The sequence below is a fragment of the Colletotrichum navitas genome (genome assembly GCF_030913465.1).
Source record: "Colletotrichum navitas strain CBS 125086 chromosome Unknown LY79scaffold_223, whole genome shotgun sequence".
NCBI classification, from domain to species: Eukaryota; Fungi; Ascomycota; class Sordariomycetes; order Glomerellales; family Glomerellaceae; genus Colletotrichum; species Colletotrichum navitas.
In genome coordinates this window covers 6,712-29,943 of record NW_026850769.1, presented here as the reverse complement: position 1 = coordinate 29,943, position 23,232 = coordinate 6,712, and the positions used below count along the sequence as shown (strand labels likewise).

Below are 23,232 nucleotides of genomic sequence, written 5' to 3'. Positions count from 1 at the left end.
GAAGGGGGGGGGGAGGGGGTGGCCCCTGGCGCACTTGTGCTCAACTTTGCGTTTTTATCTTTTGACTCCATGTTTACGTCCCTACCCAAGGTACTTACTACTTGCATGACCCGAAACTTTGGGAAGCATGTAGTCGAACTTTCTCCCTTCTCGTCTTTTCCGACGACTTCTCTCGCGAGTTTCACAGGTCTTTGTTGCCCGTGAAGGTAGCTGTAGTTGTCGACATTGCGAATAGCTTCAGACCCGCTACTAGCATCGACAACGATATCGAAGCGGCCCTTTCATCACGATCCACTACAGGCCCTAGCACCAATCGCTTTTCGCCACAGACTCCAGCTCGTGATTGCATCACATGGTGGTCAGTCAGCACCATCGCCAGTCTACGCCCGTTGCCCACGTAACACATTCTCCCTGGCAAACACGGCTTTTCTAATCCGTCAAACGAAACCCCGACCAACGCCACGAACCGAGCCGAGCTTAGTGACGACTCCCGGAATCTCGGGCATAGCCTTGCGCCTGTGTTGTTCGCCATTTAGCTCATCTCTAGACGCAGCATTGGACCCAACCTCTCCGGCATCTCCAATCACCGGTGGCATGAGGCCCGCCATAACCTCATGACGCCCTCGTTACACCACCACCACCAGCAATCCCGCCCACACACCAATTCTGAACCCGCCAGCCATGATTCTCCCCTCACCGCGCATCAAGCGCCTGCTTATCCTCGTATTCTTCTCCTTCCTGATCGGCAACGCCCTGCTGTACCTGCTCCTGCCGTACGACAACCCGCTCGTCCTGGCCTTCCGCTTCAACTTTTCGGGATTGCAGCTCTGGTTTCGCGGGTCGGGCGCCGAGAAGGACGCCTGGCTGTACGAGCCGGCCAAGTACCCCATCGAGTACGATACAGACGTGGGGCTGCTGATCAAAACCGGCTACGGCACCCGGCACCGCCTTGCGGCGCAGCTCGAGGCGTTGGGCCTGACGGCGGAAGACGCCAGCTCCTTCGTCGTCGTGGGCGACTGGACGCCGCGTGGTGGCGGCAAGATGGCGGGCGTCGACGTCCACGACGCCATCGGCGGGGTCATGGCCATGCCCGAGATGAGATCCCACCACGATGCGCCCAAGTTCAAGAAGTACTTGGCCCTCAAGGACGCCGTCCAGAATGGCGACGACGCCAAGGCGACGGAGGTCGGCAAGAGATTCGGGTGGGATCTTGATGCGCTCAAGGTACTTCAGTCCCTCGCTGCCAGTTTTGAGAAACGTCCACTAACATTGTCCGCAGTTCATCTGGGGCCTCGAGTACATTTACGACAACCTCCCGCCGAAGAAGTGGTACGTCATCCTTGACGACGACACCTACCTCGTCAGGTCGTCTCTGCGGCTCCTGCTGGCACACTGGGACTGGGATACGCCGCAGTACATCGGCAACGCCGTGGGCGACTTCAAGGGGCGCTTCGCGCACGGCGGGTCGGCGGTGGTCATCTCGCACGAGGCGGTTAGGCAGCTGCTCTCGCGGCGCGACATCGTGGCCGCGGTGCAGGAGCACTCGCTCGACGAGACGTGGGGCGACAAGCTGATCGCGACGGCGTTACAAAAGATTGGCGTCTACCTCAACGAGAGGTACAGCCACTACTTTAACGGCGAGAGGCCCAGCATCTCCAAGATCATGGCGGACAGGTTCTGCTCGCCGCTGGTCTCGTTCCACGGCGTGGCGGACCCGGAAGAGATGAACAGGACCGGGGCCGCGTTCAGGGACGAGAGGAGCCCCGTGTTCTGGGGACAGCTGTGGGAGATTTACGGCGCACCATCAATAGAGGACTTTAAGCGTTCTCCGATCCGGGCAGACCGGGATTTCGTGGGGAGGACGGACGAGCGGGCGAGAGTGCTGCCGGCGACGGAAAGCGGGGAGGCATGCCGGAAAGAATGCGGGGCTCTGGCGGACAAGTGTCTGGCGTGGACGTGGGTCGAGCATAGCAAAGAGTGCAGACTGAGCCCGTGGATGATACTGGGGGAGCCGGTCCAGGGCCACCACTCGGGCATTAATGTGGAAGAGGTCGAGAAGCTGCAGGCACTTTGCTGAGATTGTGAGGCGGGAAGCTGCCTAATGGAGAACATGACGATAACGACAAACTCCGTGGAAAATGGAAGAAAAAAAATTGGCGTTGAGACGGCAACAGGTCGGGGTTTTCAAGATACATCCGGAATGGGTTAAGGCAAATGGCGTTGATTACTTTTGTACACCGGGTTAGTCTTCTTGTCTCGCTAAACCAAACCCATTGCTTACTTTGAGGAAGAAGCTGTGCCTGCGACTCTGATGCCGCATGTTTGGAACCCCACGGGGATCATATCTCCCTGGCGCGCAGGCCGAAAGCTCGGGCGGGGCGCGGCTTAGGCCCGATGGAGGAACGAGCTTCGCAAAGGAAACAGGCGGCTAACTGGGTGTCGACTGGGTGTGGTTGCTTCATCTGATCTGTCGAAGCGGGCAACAGAGGAATCACCTTGTTGGAGGAGGGTGTGAGCCACACGTGGCGCGGCGTGGCACCCTGCACATATGGCTGATGACATGCGGCGGCGACTAGCCTCGACCCTAGTACAGGTAGGTATTACTCCGTACGCCACGTCCAAAACCCCCTCCTTCTCATCCGATGGCCATACCGCGATGACGATGACGTTTCGATTTGAATGCACACCTACTGCTAACTGACTAGTGAGTGCACACAAATACACGCACACGCACATACACAGCCACACTCTACATACCTAGTTCAAGCGCATCCCATTTATGCAGACACAGCTGGCGACATGACGGCGACGGGAATTGACGTCAACTGAAGCCGTGACCGTCCCCTCTCACTGCCCCTCCCCTTTCCTCGTCGTATAGACTGCAGTGTGTACCTAGACATCTCGGGTATCCCCAAAGGCCTTCCATACCTGCACAAGATCCACTGGCAAAATAAAGGCTGGATCGATAAAAGCATCCCACAAGAGCGGGCCACTGTCGGGTGGCCTCTCCAGCTGCTATCCCATCGCCCAGTCAACCCGGATGCGGATCTACATATGTACCTCATTTACCTCATTTCCCAGGTCCGCGTCACTACGTGTATTCGTAGGTAGGTGCATAGCTTAGTAGTGTGCACATTCCCCGTGTCCGTCACTTGCCCCCAGCGCAACCGCAGCCCTCCTTGTTGAGGAACAGCCCCGCCAAAAGGTAACCGCCCACAGCGACCAGTACCTACCTACCGGTACCTTAAAGCCGGTAGGTACATATACGTACAACAGACAGCACCAACCATGACACTACGACATCCCATCCCACTTTCCCATAAAGACGACACACGGACACACACCCACAATCAGTACTCTTCAGCAACGCAGCCCCCCCACCTACATACTTGCACCTTCATAACTTACACACTTCCCAAGGGGGGAAAAAAAAAAAAGGCCTTTTTTGTTCCTTTCTACGAGGCTATTCACAGACCGAATCGAAGAGTTACACACTGCAATTGACACCGCCCCAAAGACCTTCTCCCAATTATCAACCCTCTTAAACCATGGCCGACCAGACCCAGCCGGCAGCTCAGTCCCAGGCCAACCAGGGCAGCTGGGGAGCTTTCCTCAAGGTAACGCTTCTCTTCCTCCTCCTTCTCGCGTCCCTCTGCCCAAGTTGCTCCTCGTGCAGGTAGACCATATAGGCTGACCTCTACCCTCCCTCCAGTCCATCGCCTCCTTCAACGGCGACCTCTCCTCCCTGACGGCCCCGCCCTTTATCCTCTCGAGCACCTCCCTGACCGAGTTCTCCTCCTACTGGTGCGAGCACCCTTCCATCTTCGCCGCTCCCGCAAAGGAGACCGACCCCGCCAAGCGCGCCCTTCTCGTCACGAAATGGTTCATCACCACCCTCAAGCAGCAGTACGCCTCTCGCAGCGAGCAGTACGGCAACGAGAAGAAGCCCCTCAACCCCTTCCTCGGCGAGCTCTTCCTCGGCAAGTGGGAGGATGAGGCCGGCACCACTGAGCTCATCAGCGAGCAGGTCAGGTAAGGCACCCCCTCTTCCGTTAAAATACTCGTGTCCTTCCTTCTACCTCTACCTCTGCGTCCCCGATGGAAACGCTGACTTTTGTCGTGCTTGCGCAGCCACCATCCTCCCGCGACGGCATACTCCATCACCAACCTCGACTCGGGCGTCCACCTCGAGGGCTTCAATGCTCAAAAGGCCACCTTCAGCCGCACCATCAACATTAAGCAGATTGGCCATGCCGTTCTGACCCTCCCCTCCCCAGACGCTGGTAAGACCGAGAAGTACCTCATCACCCTCCCCGCCCTGCACATTGAGGGCCTCATCTTCGGCGCCCCTTTCATCGAGCTCGAAGGCACCTCTTTCATCACCTCGTCTACCGGCTTTACCTCTAAGATCGACTACTCGGGCAAGGGCTGGCTTTCGGGCAAGAAGAACAGCGTCACCGCCAGCATCTACCCCACCAACAAAGAGAAGGACGTCGCCTACAACATCACTGGAGTCTGGACAAAGTCGTTTGAGATCCACGAGGGCAGCCCCAAGCACAACTCGTCCAAGACACTACTCGAAACGTACGACGCCTCCGAGCACCCGACCTCGAAGCTCGTCGTTGCTCCCATCGACAAGCAGCACCCGCTCGAGTCGCGCCGCGCCTGGAAGGGCGTCGCTGACGGTATCGCCAAGGGCGACATGGACCTCGTCTCCCGCGAGAAGAGCGCCATTGAGAAGGCCCAGCGCGAGCTCCGTGCCAAGGAGAAGGCCGAGGGCCGCACTTGGGAGCGCAGGTACTTTACCGACCGCCAGGCCAATGGCGACGCTGCTCTCGAGTCTCTCGGCCCCAATGTCGGTCTGCCGGCCACCGGAGACGCCGACAAGACGGGCGGCCTCTGGCGGTACGACGCCGAGAAGGCGGACAGGGTCCGCAGCCAGCCCCCCCTCAACGAGGCCGACCAGGCCAAGATGGCCGAGGAGATTCTGGGACAGAAGTCAGTATGAGACGACGATGGCTTAATGACTGGGAAGGGTGTTGAGAGTAACGCACGCAGACGAATCCAATACAGCAGAGGTGAGGGACCATTATAAAACGGGCGCCAAGGCTGAGGAAGATTTGACTTGGAAAGGGACGGAGGGCGCGCGCGCAGAGCTAGAATGTTGGAGCATGGAGTTTGTTCACCACGAACACACGGTACGGTACTAAATAAACTATATAGCACGAGAGGTACGACTAATTGGAAGGGCGCACCTTACTTTTGGGTTTCAAAAGAATATTTTGTCATTTTTGGCTTGACAGCCCGCCGAAACCTCCATGTGAAGTCTGCAAGAGGACCAAGACCGTCTGTCCGTCGCCGGCGTTTCTCGGGTCCACCCTCTCCACTCCTCCCGGCTGCCGGCTGGGACCGCGTCGTCCGATCGGGGAGGGTCTCCGACGTAGGTAGTGGCGTCCGAGAGGTGACGCATCGGAGGGGGGAGCAAAAAATAAAAATAGAAAATGATGTGCATACGCATGCATGTGTCCGTCATGCAGACGCGACGGGCAGGGCCCGAGGGTCGGGCTGCACGGGGTGGGGAGGGGGTTAAAAATGGCACCCCAGCTGGGTGAGTTACTCTAGTTCCTTTAGAGAAGGGGGGATGGATGGGCTGATCTTTGATGGCTCATCTTTTTCTTCAATTCTTGTCAAGACAACCGCGTCCCTACCTATCCTCTCTCTTCCCTTCCCTCCCTCTCTCTGTGTCCCTCTATACTTGTACCGTTCTATGTACCACCGTGATTCTTTGCCATTCGCGGGCAAGTCTCCAAACCCTTCCCACCTCCCCCCCCCCCTTTACGCCAACGACAGCTTCGCTTCCTGCTCTACCTCCTTCCACCGAACCGGCCGCTTTTACTTTCGCCAGATGCTGATTGGGAAACCCTCCCGCCAGAGGAAGGGGGATAAGCCCGAAACATGCCAATGCTTGAATAACAGGGAAAGAAAAAGGGGGGGAAAAAGCCAAAAAATAAATAAACAAAAACAAAGACTGTTATTGTACGCCTAGCCGATGCATTTTTTGTGTTTCCTCGCTGCAGCTGTATATGCAAGCGAGTGGGGGTTTATGTTCACAACGACAGGTATCTTCCATCTCTGTCTCTTTCGCTCCTTCTTTCCTTCCCCACCCTTAAGGGCCAAGGATACCACTCGGTTCACCGCCACATAGTCATCTTCATCGAGGCGGTGGCCGTGTAGCATCGGAATGGCGCGAGCTCCGGCGGCAACGTCCCATTCTGAGAGGGGCCGTCGTCGCCAGCCTCGCTCTACGGGCTGCCCCCTCTCTCAAGCTCGTAGAACAGGAGGTAGACCTCGCGGCGCAGGTCGAGCACCTCGCTCGTCTTGGCCTCGCGGACCTTTTCGTCGCTGATGCGCCACCAGCGGTCGACGGGCTGCTTCTTGCGCGACCTGTGCGCGGGGGGCGGGGTGCCACGGCCATTGGCGTCGGGCCAGGCGGCGGGCTGCCCCCGGGCGTGCTGTTGCCGTTTACCTTGTGCGAGATCTTGGAGACGGTGCTCCTGGCCGAGGCAGTAAACGAGCGTACGGACCGGAAGCTCGCCGAGTCGGGCTCCCTCTGCCTGTCGCGTGGGGCCGAAGTCGGGCTGATGCGCTTCCGCGCGTAGTCTCTCGACGACAAGGCGTCCAAGGAGGAGACGGACGGGGTGGACGAGTTCGTTTCGGAGGTCGGGGTCAGGAGATCGGGCGTCGACAACGCGGGGCTGACGCCTCGCGCGATCGCGTCGAGCTGCGGCGTTGACGGCTGCGGCGTCGCGGCGGGGCTGGTCGTCTTGCTGTAGATGCCCGAGGGCTGGAACGTGTTCTGGTTCGGGTACGGGGCGTATGTGTTCTGGCGGCGGAACGACTCGTAGTGCCCGCTGTGGTGGCTCCCCTTATGCGTGACCAGCCCCAGCAGTTTGTAGTTGCGGCGGTCGCGCAGGCCGCCCAGGGGCAGGCGTTCGGGGAAGGCGACCTTGGCCGAGTTCTTGGTCGACGTCTGGTCATAGATGGAGCGCGAAAGGTGGACGGCCAGGATGCGCGGGAAGGATGTAAGGCGCGTCGACCGTGCAATCTTGCGCTTTGGCGCCTCGCTGATGTTGGGGAGGAGCACGTCCTCGGGGATGTGTTCTGGGTCGAAGTCAATCGCATGGCGCAGCTTGCGCACCGCTTCCTCGAGCGCCGCCTTCTCGCTTTCGCCCTGGGCCTTGGCCAGGTCCTGCTTGAGGGACTCTTCCGCCTGGATCAGCCGGCACTTCTCGCACTTGAAGTCGTCAATTATCTCCGTTTTGAATATTTCGTCAAAGCAAGAGCTGAGCGTCGTCGAGCTGACTTGGGGCACGTTCAGTGTCAGCATATAGAACGATTCCTCCCTTGGCTTCGTCTTGTAACCGCATGTCTGGCACTCTGACTGCGACTCGTATTTCCCCTCCATGGGGAAGCCCTCGTCATCCTGGAGCGGCTGGTGGACGCCGTCGACTTCGGGCTGGGGTTGCGTGGGCGTCGGCAGTGCGGAAGAAGACTCTTCGCCGCCCTGGCTGTCGGCCTTGTCGAGATCCTCCAGCCTTTGCTGGACCGCGTCACCGTTGACGTTGGAGCCGGCTGACGTGGCCCGCAAGGCTGCCGATTTCGCGTGGGCGCGGGCCCTTTCCCCGGCGTGGTACTCTTCCTTGAGGCGCTCGGCGACGATTTGCAGAAACTCCTGGGCGTCCTGCTGTTGGCGGCTGATGCGCTGGCGGAAGGCCGTCTCGAGCACCCTCACAAACTCAATGGCGGATATCGACTTCTTGTAGATTGGCCGCTCGTTCAACGAGTCGAGCATGTCCTTTAGGCCTTGGGTGACCAAGCCGCGCTGCATGCCCTCGATTTTCCAATCTGGGTAGGTTTTGCCGGGCGGCTGGACCAGCTGGGAGTAGACGCCCTCGTCGTCGATGTTCCGGCGGTGGGTCTCGCGGATCAGGTAGACGCGCAGCTCGCCCAGGCCGGCGAGGGCCTGCAGGGTCGAGTTGATGAAGCAGTCGTTGGCGGCATTGCGCAGGCCGACGACGCCCTTCCTGCGGGAAGACGAGGTGCTGGACTCGTCGATTGTGAAGGTGGGCGCAAAGACGTAGACGAGGGCAATGGCGGCGAGGGATGCGCCGGCGGCATAGGAAATGGTCGTGATGTTTTTGTCGGGCATGTCTGGGGATGGGGGGGTTTCGGGAGAGGAAGGCGGGCGAGGAGAGATTCGGGGTAGTGCGCCTAAGTGCGCGACAATCGGCAGGATGGGACGCCTGAAGAAGTGTCAGCCAGCCAGCGTGGGTTTCGTTGGACAAAAGCCGTGGTTTGTCCCATGGGAACGGTAGTGGTTGTGGTGTTGTTGTCTCGTTACACCCGTCTCGGGCGAGGCTCTCAGCTACGCAAGGCGGAAGTCAAAACTCACCTATGGTGTTGGGGAATAAGCAAGGAGCAAGCTCATAACCATGTGAAGACCGGGCCAGTAGAGGTGCAGAAATCCAACATTGTCTCTCCAAAGCGTACGTGATGGTGTCAATGGTTTGTCGGAGAAGAAGACCCCAAAAAGGGTATGGGCTGGGGGAAATTGCCAATAACGGTAAACGGGTGGAGGAGGGCGAGGAGGAGGAGGAGTAGGAGGAGGGAATGGCAGCGAAAGGTGAGGCGAAACTGGAGACTGCAAACTGGAAACTGGAGAGAGGTGGACTGGTCTGGGATGGACAGGGAAAGGATCTGTGATGGAACAGGACCCGCACCAGGGTGCTGGAATGGGGGGGTGCGTAGAGCAAAAAATGGGGTAAACTGGAGAACCACAATCCGGGTCGGTGAGTGGTTGTTCGCTATTAGTTGCTAGTGTCGGATGCCAGGTTTGCTGGGGAGATACTTGCAGATTGGAAAAGCATGAAAGATGGAGGAAATGAATGATGACCGTCCGGGTTCGGCGGAGATGTAAATGCGATGGGGCAGGCATGACATGACGCCTGGTGTGTTTCTTTTTTATTTTATTTTAATTTTTTTATTCTTATTCCTTGTCAGCTCAAGGAGCGCAGCAGCATCCGAGTGCCCCTCCGCCCGCCCTCCCCCCTTTCCACCATCTAAACGAGTCCGGATGAGATGAAGTTAGGTAACGGGAATAGGAGGAGAGGCCAGAGTGAGTCAGCAGTAATCAGGAAGCTGCTCGACTGAGCTGGACGAACTGGGCGGACTGAACCTGTCAGCCGGACATGGGCGACGAAAAGACCGCCCTCAAACGCTTAAATTACTAAGGAAAAACCTAGGCGTTCGTTTCCTTCGTGTTATCCGTCTTGACATGGTCAGAGTGCAAGAGACGACACTTGGACAGGTACGAACACGGACAGAATGGGCTGGACCATAGCCTGCCCATGCCAATCACTACACTAGGCTCGCTTCTTTCTCTGAATGATGGCACCCTCGTGGGCCAAGGACAGACACCACGGCGTGAATGAGCTGTCATTGGAACGGTTCCTCGGCGTCTTCTTCTTTTCTCCTCGTCCCGGACCGGCATCTGCAAACCCGCGCCTTGCTTGCAAGCCGCGTCCCTGTAGCCGGCGTCAAACGGGCTCCACCTCCAAACTCACCTCCTTTACCGTTCCTCTTTTACGAATACTGTCTTCTGCTGCTACGGCTGTTGCTGGTCGGGGCACACGGAGTGTTGCTCTTTTCCTTTTTTCGGAAAGACGTCCATTGGGCAGATGCTGAAGAAATCGCGCTCTCCATGCAACGTGTTCAGAGGGCGGTCCTGTCAGTGAGATGCGGCAACCCCGGCTACCCAAACTTTCCCGCGCTCCTTGATGCGACTTGCTACCTACTAGGTGACTAGGTAAGTAAGCTAGCAAATTACGTAATTCAGGTACAAGTGTGAAGCAAGGTACAGGTAGTGCACAAGTACGTGTCAAAAACCCCGGAATCACTTTCCCATAATACCTATTTGTGTCTCGCAGCGCCACTGCTTCTGACTCCCCGGCACCTCCCGCCCCACCCGCTCGGCCACCTCGGCCACCGTTGTTCCGGTATCCGTACTACGCGACAGGTACAGGTACGTATCGGCTATCTGGGTACGTACCTACCCATTGCCTACCTACCTAGGTAGGTACTATGTACTCCGTAGGTATTCGCACCATTACGCCTGCCAGTCATCTTCAGTCATCCATCACCCCGCGGTCACCAAGCTCACTATCACCATCACCATAGAGGCTCTCGGCTGTACTGACACTCGACATGGGACATCCGTCTGCATCTTCTACAGCGTATTCTGGAAGCCTGCCATTGGCCTTGCCGTCTGCCATGCTTCTGCGATCAACCGCACCCCGGAAACTACTGCAAGGCGACGCCCCATCATTCGCGACTAATGGCCAGCTTGTACGGAGTACACTGTCCGAGCCACCTGATTGGGAGAGGGGACGAGGGCCGAGGCACCGTGGGGGGTTTTTTGGAGAAGCAAATCACTCCAATGCAACCAACATCTTCCGACCTTGTGTCACTCCGTGGCCCTTAGGAGTCCCGACTCCCATGGTATTACCGACATACGGATACAATTGCCTTGGCTAGTTTAGCTGCCTGCCAATCATCGCACCGATTCTACACCAGCATTGCCGCCCATTCGTCTGCCGTCCGTCGTCTGCATCAGCAAAACACGCGTCGTCGTGGTTCGCGTTGCGTCATCTGGCGGCGCAGGATTCCTTTGCCCGGTTGCGCCGCTTCAAAGTAGCCGTGTCGACGGCCGCCTGAAGGCGACAGCTGAGGAGTCTTGCCGACTGATTCTGCAGAAACATGACCTAGTGGTTCAAACAACCAACCGGTTTCGGCGTCGCAGTGTACGCGTTAAGGAGGATCCCGATATCTTGGCAGCCTGTGGTCTTGTAACCCGACACAATCATCATGCATCTGCTGCTAACACACTCTGTTCGCCTGCATCACCCGGCGCGCCTATGATAGGTTGGCCTTCCCAGCTCCATATTGAGCCGTTCAGCGCAGCCGTCTTGACCCAGCCACAGCACACCTCATCCACTGCCTCGTCGCCGTAAAAGGACGTGGGGATGTGGTATTTTTCGACAACAATCAGCCCCTCGGGGTCGTGCTCTGCCCAACCCGCTGTCTGTACATCCGCCAAGTCGCTCTCCACGTCCGCCAAAACTACTTTGAGCCTGCGAGGTACCAGATGGTCGAACTTCTGCAGCACCCCGTTGTAGTCGTCCTTGATATTGGCTGTTCCCAGATCCAACGGTCGCACAAGCACGACCTGCTCCAGCGAGGCCGTATTGGCCGTGTCGTACCAGAAACAGTGGCTCCCTATGGGGGCCTTGAACAACACCACGCGCCGCAGCTTGGGCCAAAGGCTCCAGCAATTGACGGTGAAGGTCCGCGACATGAACGTCAGGGCCGGGTAGTCTCGCATGCATACGAGCTCCTCCAGCTTGGAAAGCCTCTGGAACCCGTCCGTCAGCGTCGGTCTCACGTCGAGGTGATCGTCGTACCCGGACAAACTCCCAAACGGCATGTCAACCACGAGTCTCTTGAGCGTGTCGCAGACCTCGCAGAAGAGCTCGCGTACCCACATTGCCGTGGGTTTGTCGTCCAGCGACTTCCCAAAGGGGCTGATGTAGAGAGACGTGATGCATTTGAGGGATAGCGTGGGCGGCAGGCTGCTGAGGGACGGAGACAGGAGGCTGAGCAGAAGCAGGCTCAGGCGTTTGGTCGAGTCGATGTGCATGCACCGCCTCCGGAGGAGGCGTGTGGAAAAGTCATACGTCGAGCGTGATACCAGTGTCAAGTTAACGAGCGCCCTCGTTGCGCTGTATGAGGCGGGCAAGATGGCAGTCTCATTCGGCGGGAGAAGGCTTTCGATGATGTGCAAGATGAGCTCCTGCGGGAGTCGCTGCCGCTCCGTCTGACAGGCCGACATCCCGGACGCCTGCCTATATGTGGTCGTAGTGAGATTGGAGATGTTTGGAAATCACAAGGGTTCGATACCTCGCGAGGTGAACTGACGAGAAGGAGACAAGAGAGTAGGATACGGGACGTCGAGCATCTGAGGGGATGGGACATCATGGCCATCCCAGGCGCCAGCTCGCTCGGTGAGGGGGCCCCGGGAAAACCCCGCTTCTCCCCCGCGTCGGCATCAATTCAAGCCACAATTTCTCGGCTTCGCCGAGGTGAGGTGAGACCCAGAGTTCACATCAATCACGCCTCATCGACATATTATTCTCACTTTTCTCATGGTATTCTCAAGACTCGGTCTATTGGTTTGTTCTAATTCAAGCTTGCGTCCCGTATGAACATGTAATCTTTCATATCGTCATTCAGCCTTGTCCCCCAGAAGCTGCGTCCGGTCTCCTCAACTCACTCGTCTCCGTCATGAAAGGGGCTTCTCCGCGACGATCGCCGCTGACTTGGGTTGCCATAAAGAGTACCTCCTCTGCATTGTCTGCGGTGCCGGCTCCTCCGTCGAGAGCTGCTCGTCCGGCACGCTCCGGGGGACCGAGCTGACGGTAGGCCCGCCCTGCCACAACGTCGCGCTTCCCCTCGTGATGCCTGCGTCAACGAGCTTCTGGGAAGTGAACTCGGGACTCGATGCCGCCGATGACTCAGACCGCTGGGGCTCCTCCACGCCTCCCTCCCCGGGCGTGTCGACTAGCGAGGGGGGCACGTTCGGGTCTCTGGTCACGACCGATTCCGTCCCTTCGGGCTCGAGGCTCACGACCATCCTTCCGCCGCGAATCTCGCCCCTCCGCATTCTATCGAGGCCGCGGTTGATGCCGTTAAATCCCTCCTCCACGCCGAGAAGTTCGGGGGCGCTGATGAGGCCATTCTCCAGCAGCCTCTCGAGCCAGGTGACCAGCGCCTCACCGACGGCGGGCACCTCGTGGAAGACCTTGATGGGGACGGTGTGATACACGACTGCCTCAGGCGCCTGTTCCTTCGGCAGGCCCGTCAAGCCGATGAGGTGCCTCCGCGTGGGTCCACTGTTGCGAGGGGTGTCTGGCGGACTGGGCGGCGCGCTGCCGGCGCTCTTCTCTGGCGCCAGTGCGCGCAAGAGCCAGCCGGCCGACTCCTTGCCACTGGTGTCAAGGGCGAAGCGCAGGTCCTTCCCGACGTTGGCCCGGATGATGTCGACCGCGCGCGACGGGTCGTGGCTGTCGACCAGCAGATCGGGCCGCAGGACCGTGTGGTTTGACAGCCGCAGGCCGTGCCGCAGCTTGTCCACGACAGTGACGACCTGCAGCCCGGCCAGTCGCGCGAGCTGCACGGCCAGGTTCGCTGACGTCGATGACCCGCCCCAGACGACGACCCAGTCGCCGGCCGTGGCCCGCTCGCTGTCCCGGATCCCGCTCAGGCACTCGGCGCGGATATCCTGCGGCAGGGCCTCGGCGGGGACTGGGCCGCGCAGTAGTTGGAGCAGGTCTGGCCCGCCCAGCACGCTGGAGAAGTCGACGCCCATGCAGACGCCGAGCGAGAGGACGGCGGCGACGAAGGCAACGCCCAGGGTGGCGGCGGCGCGGGGCGCGACGGCGCCGTCAATGCCGCGAGGGATTCGTGACGCGTTGAAGTCCGCCGTCACGACGTACTGCTGGTAGGCCGCCTTACGGAGGTCGCGGTAGTCGGTCGAGATGACGAGCACGCGGTCGCCTTCCCGGAGCCGGCTCCGCGACGACGGATGTCGGCGGACGACACGGCCGACGAGCTCGCGGCCCGAGATGTAGGGGAGGGTTGGGATCGCGAAGTTGAAGTCACTGCAGGTTTCGCACCGTTCTGTCAGCAAACATGCTTGGAGAAAGGGGTATGTGGTTTACGCCAATATTTATAGCGTGGAAGGGGGACATACGGCGCTTTCCAGTCGATCGGGTTGAGGCCGATGTGTTCCGTCTTCACCAGCACCTCCCGCTCATCTTGAATCTCAGGCACTTCGTACCCATCTATCGTCTCGTACGGCTGCTTGGCCGCGTGGAGGATGAGCACGGTCTGCGTCTGCGGTATCTCTGCCATGGCGTCCTTTGTTTTTGGTTCCTGTCTTCCTGTGCTCTACGGCCTCGTCTTTCTCATTGGTCGAATGAAAGAGTAAGACGAAGAGGTGAGTGTATCCCGGTGAGCGAAGGGGGGACGGGATGAACGTGGCTATCTTGTACGCAGGCGTTGGACGTCGCTCGGATATGGCGTCTCCTCGGGCAATACCTTTCCTTGCACTGCCGAAGTATGCAGAGTAGAGCAAGCTTGGGTCGAGTCGTAATAAAGAGAGTTTCGGTGATCTTGGGCGAAGCGTCCGAGTACACTGCGGGAGGGAAAAGAAGTTGGAGGGAATCCTCCAATCTCGCAAACAATGCAATCGTTGGACTTTTTCCTTATTTTAACCCTTTCTTCTATCCAAAGGTCCCTTACGTTTATTCCCCTTTTCTGCTGAAGAAGAGAAGAGACATTTTTCTCTTGCCCCGTTTAAACAAAATACCCCCTCTCTTTCCCGATATCCGGAGGGTTGTCGATCGGCTAGGCGTCTTTTTTTGGAGGGGGGAAGAATTACGTGCTCTTGCAGTCCCGCATTGCGTGATTCTTCCCCAAGATGGCTGCATCGCCATCGACCACACACAATCCGGCTAACCCCTTCCTCACTCCAAAAAACGCGACCTCCAAGAGCCAAGGTTCTTTGCTCCCCGATAAGAAGCCGAATGTCATTCGGGACCACTCCGACGAGCTCTGAGATATACATGGTCGGCTAACCTGGGGGGGGGGGGGGGGGGGTGCACCTTTACCAGTCTGGAGAGATTATCAGCCCTGAATCGTATGATAGGGGTCGCCATGCACTCAATACTAACACGCTCATGGTGATTTATTTCTTGTTCCCCTTTGACACGTTTGAAGTTCGCCAGCGGAAGGGACTACCTTCCACGCGCGCAGTTTTATTGCTTGCCCGCGAGCATTGTTCCCGCCCTCCTCCCTCTCTACCCACGACCCTCGACTGAAGCAGATTGCCGCGCACCGCACCCCCTCCCCGATCGATGCGGAAGAGGAAGGCCAATGCGGCCGAGTTGGGTCAACGACAGCCGGGTGGGAGGAGGGGAGGGGGGAGAGGGATAGAGAAGGATGCAACCACAACCAACACCCTTCCCTCCCTCTCCCAATACTCCACTACGCCTGTCACGACATGTCGCAAGATTGTTGCCAATCTTCGATAAGGGCCTTTCTCGCCGATGTAGGCCTGGCTTGCTGATTAATTCAGCAGCTCATGCTTTCGGTCTAATGCGTGTGTGTGCTTGCTTGTCGAGCTGACGTGATCGATGCTTCTGGTAGCGACAACGTAGGGGGGCGGTTGTCCCCTCCCCCCCCAAGAATCTCATGCCTGCCACAGATCGCGCAGGGAATCCTTGCAGGCGCAAAATGTCGGAAAATCTATTGTGTTTTCGTTCAATTAAGCTCTGTTGGCAATATGGATCGGCCCCATACAAATTTTCGCAGGTATCTGGGAGGGGGGGGGGGGGGGGGGGGGAATCTGATGGTGATCGTTCCAGTTTCGAGACCAGGAGCTGTGGGGGTCGGTTCTCAGTTGTTGAGAACTTGGTTCAAAAACAAATAGGGTTTGTTGTAAAGACTATGTTGTATACTCTTTTCTTTTTTATTGCTTTCTCTGGTAACTAGGCACTAGTCCACTTTTCAGGGCCCTGCTATTATCAACGGCGTGTCTACGTAGGGACGTGTCTGTATCTATGGAAACCCCTGATAGGATAGTCAAGTCAGTCGCAACGAGCAAGATGGTTTCGTGTATAATGCTCTGGTAAAAGGAGGACAGCCGATGGCCCGGAGAGAAACTCGGTAAAATCCACTCCCTTTGATGCCACACGAATGGTTATTATATATCTAGTGTCAAACTTTACTTGGCATTCTTTCGCCGCATAAGCAGAGCGAGTAGGCGTATGTCATGATTTCTTCAAGACACTGTTATCCACCATTCCAAACGGAGCCCAGCAACGAACTCTGCACTATTTCACCCACAAAGCGTCCCATAGCCCCTTAGAAACACCGTAAATAAATCTTCTAGCTTGCCTTCCTTTCCAGATAGCCATGTTGTTGGGAAGCGAAAAGAAGAGCGTACCGCAGTGGAGCGAAACTGACGCTTTCCACTAGACTAAACTGGGCTATCAAGGAGGATTACCCCACATCTTCCGATCTACAACTACAAGTGCACCAAAGCCAATAAATACCCCGGACTAATACCTCGACGGACTTGTCCATGATCTTATACTAATTCCTTTATAATCTTGTCGAAACCTTCCTTGCCTTTGGGATGCCAATTGGTACAGGTCCCCGAAATAGAATCGCTTATGTAAACCTGCCACTGCGGCCTCGCTATGCACGGATAACCCCGGAACCTTTAGAAAAAGGTATCTTGATTTTTTGAGCTTCCAACTTTGCCAAGTTTTTGGGGCGTGTCAATGCTTTGGGCCTGGTAACAAAACACCATGCCTCCACTTTCCCTGCAATGACGTACGAATATCAGCAAGTGGTGGGCAACCCTCACGACTTTGCAAGCAATCAGCAATTGAAGCAATCTCTGCCTGCATAGCGCACATCTCGATGAACTACGCGGACGGCGTCGACTCCACGAGCGAAGAGGTCCAGGTCGACCCGGACGGCGACCTCGTCCTCCGCGCCGGCCAGCAGACCGGGTTGCCCGAGCGGTCGTTCCGCGTCTGCGCCAACGCGCTGCGGCGCTCGTCGCAGGTCTGGAAGAAGATGCTCTTCGGCCCGTTCAAGGAGTCCAAGCCGGCCTTCGGCACCTGGCTCGTCCACCTGCCGGACGACGACCCCGACGCTCTGGAGATCGTCCTGAACATCATACACGCAAACTTCCCCCTGGTGCCCGCTACGCCCGGCCTGGCCGAGCTGTACGAGATCTTCCAGATGGCCAACAAGTACGACATGGTCCCGGCGCTCAAGCCGTGGGCCAACGCGTGGCTGGACGTCGCCGAGAGCTGCGCCGCCGTGACGGACGGCGAGAGCATGGCCGCGCTGACGTACGTCGCGTGGGAGCTGGGCCAGGTCGAGCTGCACAGGAAGATGATGAAGGAGCTGTTGCTGTACTCGTCCATCGACGGAGACGGCCGGATGGTCACCGCTGACGGCGTGGTGCTGGACGACTTTGACCCTATCGGTCCTCCGGGATTACTCGGTAAGCTTGGTGATCGGTTATCCGGTGATGAAAAGGAACAGAAGGGGAAAAGAGAAAAGCTCGGTATTGACAATCCTAACCCAGGTTTCCTGCGCAAGCAGCACCAAGAGGTCTTCAACGCGCTTCCGTCGCAGCTCAACGACGTGATCGCCGAGTTGACGACGGGACCGGGCTGCTGCGTCGACAAGAAAGCGTCCTCCGACGAGAGGGCCGATTGCAACGACATCATCCTCGGCAGCCTCGTCAGGGGCATGGCGAAGACGAGAGGTTCCATTTCCCTGACAATGTCGGGGCGCGAGGGCGAGAGCGTGGCGATGTTCGCCGGCACAATCAGAGCCATCGCCGAGGGCATCTCGACCCACGAAGAGCACGGCGCCAAATGTAACCCGGCGCCGAGGATCGTCGCCGCGCTCAACAGGTTTACGCGCGGCCGGGTTGTGAAGTTGACCAAGATAAGCGTGGGAAAGATGGAAGCGAGACGGGAAGAGCTGGGGTTGGACAAGCCACGTTCACACAAGGCAAGCGAATAGAATGCCGTTACTAATAGCGAAAACTTCACTGGTACGGATTTTGTATAGAAAAGATTAAAGTGTAAGATATCATATTTCAGGAGTATCCAAAGTAACTAGCTTAATAAATCAGCCAAAGCAATCCATCGTCTAGCTCATGATGCCCTTCTTGCCGTCACCATCGGCGTCCTTGAAGGGGTTCAACTTGTCAACAAGGGAAACCTTCTTGCCCGTCGCGTCGTGCTGATCGGTGCTGGTGGTGGTGGAACCGAAACGGGGCTACACCATGGTCAGCTTGAAACGTACGTTTTCGAGAGCGTTCAATAATTCACTTACATCGGATTCGTTCAAGGAGGAAGCACCGCTGGCAGCGGTGCCGGTGGTGTAGGCGGGATCATTCTGAACGCCAGTCGGGTGAGTTCCATGTCTGATTGCCTGGGCGGTACTGACGTGTTTGGAATCATCACCTACAGTGTGGCGAGCGTTGGCAGCCTGGGCTGCAGCAAGACTGTCCGAACCCTTGTGGCCATGGTTGTGGTCGTGGGTTCCGGCTACACCGGCGTGTTCGGACTTCGCAAAGCCCTTGTCCATCTTGTCGGGGCACCCGTCGAACTCACCGACCTTGTGGTGTCCATGTCCATCAAGGCCGCCCTTCTCACGATTGAACTCCTCGAGAGTCTTGGTCGGGAGAGTAGTGGCTTCGTGGTGGACGGGCTTGGCGTGATGTGTCTCGTGGATCGGCACAGTCGTGTGTACAACGTGAGGCTGAACGACTTCCTTTTGGATGACGGGCTGGATATGCTCGTGAACGTGGTGGTGAACGCGTTCTCCAGTCACCACGGGTGCTGCGCTGGAAGTATGGGTAGTGTCGTGAGTGACTGAAGTGTCCTTGAACTTGGCGTGCTCGCGGTCAAGAGTGTGCTTAGTCTCCTTGCTGTCTCCGTGGTCGAATGACTTGTGTGCAATAGGAGCGACGTTGTGGTGGTGCTTCTCAGGGCTGTGGTGCGAAGTCAGTTAACCGGCCTAGATTGATGGAGGACTCTTGTAACTTACAGAACTTGTTTGTCCTGGATAGGTTGGATTTTGGTGTGGTGATGGTCTTGGTGAACCTCCTTGTCAACAGCAGTGGTGACCTCCTCGTGGCGGTGAGGGCGGACATGCTCTTCAGTCACGGCGTTGTTGGCATCTTGATGGACGGTTGTCTTGTGATGTCCGTCCTTGGACACAAATCCTTCAACGGCTTGCTTTGCTTTGTCCATAGTTTCTGGTTTAGATAGGGTGTTCGCTGTGGGTATATGTTGTGGTTATAGCTGAAAGTTGTGGTTGTTATGTTACTGTAAATTGAGAGTGATATAGAGGAGTTGCCTATTGACGAAGATGGACCACCCCAGGTTTATATAACTCAACGGTGTTCAATGTTTCAACATTTAGCAAGCGGGTGGTGCGTCACTTGCAACCATTCAACGTCATTCAGCATTGTATATCAAGCCGTACCGCCGCTACTGAGGCCCGTGGCTTCAGCCAATTCTATTCTCATTCCTCTGGCCAGTGTCCAACTGAAGGCTGGCGGGTTCGATGCAGCACGCACGTCATTGCCGGATCACGATGATGTCCGACTGAGGCGCATTGACCTCATGCTGTGTAACGATAGTGTTGAAGCGTCGAACCGCTCAGCTGGGTATGGGTTTCAAAACCAAGCTACAGGTGTGCCGCTGACGACGTCGCAATGCAAATGAGCGTGCTTGGCGCGGCGCCTGCATGTGGAACATCTGAGATGAATCGGGGACTTGAGAAATGTGGCTTGAGGCTTTCTGGCCTGGTCCGTTGGTTCCCGCCGACGGAAAGAGAGCTTGTTCGCTGCTTAAAGTGTTCCTACGGCCGTGGCGTCGAGACTAGCTCCAGATGAAAGCGTCATAATTAAGGGATCGCGGCTGCAAACCACATCGTCGGAAACGGAGAGCAACGACCCCAATCCTCAACGGCAATCGCGGGGAATTATTTGTCACTAGTTTGAGACAAACAACAAAGTGACAGCCTGGCTGAGATTGTCCTTGGCATCTTTGCGGGTTCTTTTGATCCGGGATGATCGGTTTGAATCAAATCCGCCGTCCCGCCCATTCGATGATATGTTGATTGCGACAGCTTTCCTTATGCCAATGCTCTCCAGCAGCGATCTCCAGAGAACCAGGAGGATGGCCAGCAATGCACTCTGTGGCAAGCTCTTACTTGATCGATCGTTCGTGCGTTCACCATTGTGATTTAAGCCTGCGTACCGACGCTCAATCAGTAGCATACCGGTATGTTCCAGATCACCGCCAGACTTTCGATGACGTGTAGTGCTCCTATCAGCTTTGTGCTGGTATTTGAATTTCGCCCCAGAGTCCGTGGTCTCGGCCCTCGGGCACTCCGACGCCCGTCTGCAGCTTTGGCGCCGCTGTCGCAGTGACTCTAGGCTTCTGTTGGCAGGATAATTTGTGTATTATCGATGCTACTGGCAACTCACCGATGTCACCTGTTGATGCCTCGAACCATAATGGTAAAGGTGTCCCCCAGTTGGTGAAGCCATGTGTCTCACTCCAAACTGAGACGGCACTTCGTATGAAGCAGTAGAATTGTTGCTTCCCCTTAACAGAACATAAATTTCAATAGCTGTCCCAATCACTAAAAGCTTTTACGCCACAGTACACATACCTATCCATCCAACTTTGTTAGGCCCACCCATTTTCAGCTTAGCGCCTATCAGTACACGGTAATCGTAGCAAAAGTCTTAGACATAAATGGATAGTTGAAGTCAAGTATTTGCATAGCTGAGGTTTGCGCTGGCTCGGACGACGGTCAGTTCTGTTCAGGAAATGTATGTTTTTGGGATGAGGTCTGTATCAAGGGGTTATATTGTGTTTATTTGAATTCGTTGGAGTATTATTACCTGTGCGACCTTAAAATCGACCGTCTGCCTTGGCTACGTACCTTAGTCTGTATTAAGAGGATTGCTTAAGGGTGGAACTGTTTTGTCTTTAGGAAAAGGTTAAAAGGTGAGGTAGAGGATAATGAAACGCATCATGGTCTGTACGATATACACACACACATAAGTGTAAGCCGAATCTCAAAGGTATCCTGTACGCAGCACGTTAGTACCCTAAACATTAATTTGTGTTTGTAGCAAAGCGCGTATTGTAGGGAATATGCTTGAGAGTGAAGTAGTCGCTGTTTTGACACTAATTGCAAATATAAAAATGTATAGTAAGCTGGTATTAACTGTCTTTGTCCTATAATAAACAAATGGCATGAAATGTTAAAGCTGCTCGGATTTGGGTTATGGGCCGGTCTCTCTAAGGCTGAAATTTTACATTGGTAGAACACAAGAACTTAAGGAAAGCAACTAACTATTATATAATTGCTGTTCTATAAAATGTGTGGCCGAGTAAATTGGTAATTTGTCTGTTATTGAATTGTTCTTTTTGTATTGAGGCAACTGCTAGTATTTGTTTTATTACATTATATTAGCTTATGGCTGTACAGAAATAATTAACAAAGAGTATATTGGTTTTCCGCTGCGGGTTTTGTGAAATGTGGGCTTGGTTACTATCTATGGTGTACTAGAGGTCAAAGAATTGAAGAGCTTTCTCAAGGACTCCTGAGAGAAGCAGCCTGAGAAACGTTTGTTATTTTACCTTGAAAGGATTGGTTGAAGCACTTGAGAAAGACCGTTATTAAACAACAACTGGCTAAATAACATTTATATAAACATTGTCTGTTTTTTGATACAACAATAAAGCCAGTAATTAAGTCAAAGCACCTACTTATAGCCCCTCTACCTATATGGCCTACCTTAAGAACAATGCTATTATGACACTACTACTGTTGGAATATTAATACTGATGATTATACGACACCTAGTTAGTCAACCATGAATAGTTCATGATTTAAGGTCAAAGGGCACAGACTAGTTATTTAGCCCTCAGTTATATCAAGAGGGGATCATACTTTTTGTTAGCTAGAATAACTTAAGTTATACTTAAGCAGTATATAACTACTTTATATAACAACAGTAGAGTAGACCTATTAAGTTACCTAATAAGAAGTTAATTTACCCCTATATTTTACTAAGTATATATATATATAAAGCCTATTTAATACTAATTAGTAGTTATATAGTAATTATAGATTAGTAAAAGTAAAAAGTTAAGCTATATTATATAAAGAGTTAGTTTATATAGTGTCTAACTATAGAAGGGCTAAAGAACTACTTTTTATTATAACCCTTTGTACTAAGATAAGTTATAATTTATATAAAGATCTAGTTTATATAGTGCTTAACTACAGGAGGGCTAAAGAACTACTCTTTAGGATAACTACTTATACTACTTTCCCCTATGTATAATAGAACAGGGAAGACTATACCCTTCTTATATATATATAAGAAGTAAGTAGTATACTACTATAAGTATATTACCTTTATTAACTAGACATTATATAATTTAAAATAACTACTAATATATTAATATAGAACACCTAGAGCTAAGAAGAAGAACCTACCTAAGAAGAATATATCTTTATATATAAAGATATATTAAAGGGTAATAGTATTATAATTATAACCTAGAGATCTTAAATACTACCTTAATACTAGACTAAATATTAGGACCTTACTAATAACTTATCTTAGAAAAAGATTATAATATATCTAGTGTATAAGATATACTAGATTATCTATATAAATCTAGACTAACACTAACTTAAGGGAATAATTATAATTAACTTTAAGGACTAGATAACTAACTACTAGAAGTATATATATTATATATACTTTAAGGACTAGATAACTAACTACTAGAAGTATATATATTATATATACTTTAAGAAGTTTATTAGGTAAATTATAAAAAGAGGTATCTTTATTAACACTAAGATAAAGCCTAAAAATAAGTAAGTAGTTAACCTTATATAATAACTCTAAGAGTAATATTAGAAAAAGTCTAGTAGTTATATAATAAATATACTAATAACTACTATTAAAGATCCTTAAGCTACTATATAATAAGACCTAGCTAAGACACTAATAAAGTTAATTAAACTCTAGAATACACTAGTAGCTTAAGGGACTAGAAAGCCTATTATATAAATAACCTTATATAGAGTATAACTTACCTAAGAGGTAGAAAGTTTCCTAAGATCTTAAAGCTAAACTATACTTATACCTTAGAAAGATATCTATAACCTTCTACTAAAGTAAATAATTAATAATAGACTATATAAACCTTATATAATCTCTGTCTTCTAAAAAGGCTAAAGAAAAAAGAAAAACTATATAGGAAAGCTATATAATATACTTTATAATAAGGCTAAAGTATTTATTAGTTTTTACTACTATCTCTAGATTATAAAAGACTAATACTATACTGTTTTTCTAGATATCTTATTTAATTATATAGAGGAGTTTTATTTTTATTATATTAGACCTATATAAAGGTAAAATAAGATATATACTATACTAAATATATACTTTAATACTAGCGTTAACTA

General features: G+C 53.7%; 8 protein-coding genes across 8 annotated transcripts; 3 read left to right on the top strand and 5 right to left on the bottom strand.

Moving 5' to 3' along the window:
- Positions 1–395: 395 nt before the first annotated feature.
- On the top strand, positions 396–2,452 carry LY79DRAFT_169743 (family 31 glycosyltransferase). The gene is made up of 3 exons (XM_060551206.1): positions 396–1,224; positions 1,280–2,241; positions 2,292–2,452. The coding sequence occupies exons 1-2, from the start codon at positions 682–684 to the stop codon at positions 2,075–2,077; spliced, it is 1,341 nt and encodes a 446-aa protein (XP_060406908.1). The 5' UTR covers positions 396–681; the 3' UTR covers positions 2,078–2,241; positions 2,292–2,452.
- Positions 2,453–3,548: 1,096 nt separating this feature from the next.
- LY79DRAFT_675302 (oxysterol-binding protein) lies at positions 3,549–5,008 on the top strand (the record flags this gene model as incomplete). The annotated part of the gene is made up of 3 exons (XM_060564432.1): positions 3,549–3,617; positions 3,713–4,032; positions 4,132–5,008. The coding sequence occupies 3 exons, from the start codon at positions 3,549–3,551 to the stop codon at positions 5,006–5,008; spliced, it is 1,266 nt and encodes a 421-aa protein (XP_060406907.1).
- A 1,294-nt stretch (positions 5,009–6,302) lies between these two features.
- Positions 6,303–8,209, bottom strand: LY79DRAFT_675301 (ubiquitin carboxyl-terminal hydrolase; the record flags this gene model as incomplete). The annotated part of the gene is made up of 2 exons (XM_060564431.1): positions 6,303–6,512; positions 6,581–8,209. The coding sequence occupies 2 exons, from the start codon at positions 8,207–8,209 to the stop codon at positions 6,303–6,305; spliced, it is 1,839 nt and encodes a 612-aa protein (XP_060406906.1).
- A 122-nt stretch (positions 8,210–8,331) lies between these two features.
- LY79DRAFT_169646 (uncharacterized protein) lies at positions 8,332–9,285 on the bottom strand. Its single transcript, XM_060551204.1, has one exon. It carries the CDS (start codon positions 8,993–8,995, stop codon positions 8,453–8,455), a length of 543 nt encoding a protein of 180 aa, XP_060406905.1. The 5' UTR covers positions 8,996–9,285; the 3' UTR covers positions 8,332–8,452.
- A 1,636-nt stretch (positions 9,286–10,921) lies between these two features.
- LY79DRAFT_675300 (uncharacterized protein) lies at positions 10,922–11,947 on the bottom strand (the record flags this gene model as incomplete). Its single annotated transcript, XM_060564430.1, has 1 exon — positions 10,922–11,947. The coding sequence occupies one exon, from the start codon at positions 11,945–11,947 to the stop codon at positions 10,922–10,924; it is 1,026 nt and encodes a 341-aa protein (XP_060406904.1).
- A 259-nt stretch (positions 11,948–12,206) lies between these two features.
- LY79DRAFT_169674 (alcohol dehydrogenase GroES-like domain-containing protein) lies at positions 12,207–14,207 on the bottom strand. Its single transcript, XM_060551205.1, has 2 exons — positions 13,868–14,207; positions 12,207–13,775 (listed from the first exon to the last, which is right to left on the bottom strand). Exons 1-2 carry the CDS (start codon positions 14,026–14,028, stop codon positions 12,398–12,400), a joined length of 1,539 nt encoding a protein of 512 aa, XP_060406903.1. The 5' UTR covers positions 14,029–14,207; the 3' UTR covers positions 12,207–12,397.
- Positions 14,208–16,212: 2,005 nt separating this feature from the next.
- On the top strand, positions 16,213–17,851 carry LY79DRAFT_573731 (uncharacterized protein). The gene is made up of 2 exons (XM_060559502.1): positions 16,213–17,200; positions 17,285–17,851. The coding sequence occupies exons 1-2, from the start codon at positions 16,606–16,608 to the stop codon at positions 17,728–17,730; spliced, it is 1,041 nt and encodes a 346-aa protein (XP_060406902.1). The 5' UTR covers positions 16,213–16,605; the 3' UTR covers positions 17,731–17,851.
- On the bottom strand, positions 17,852–19,219 carry LY79DRAFT_573729 (allergen). Its single transcript, XM_060559501.1, has 4 exons — positions 18,763–19,219; positions 18,181–18,706; positions 18,046–18,108; positions 17,852–17,988 (listed from the first exon to the last, which is right to left on the bottom strand). The coding sequence occupies exons 1-4, from the start codon at positions 18,966–18,968 to the stop codon at positions 17,860–17,862; spliced, it is 924 nt and encodes a 307-aa protein (XP_060406901.1). The 5' UTR covers positions 18,969–19,219; the 3' UTR covers positions 17,852–17,859.
- Positions 19,220–23,232: the final 4,013 nt, after the last annotated feature.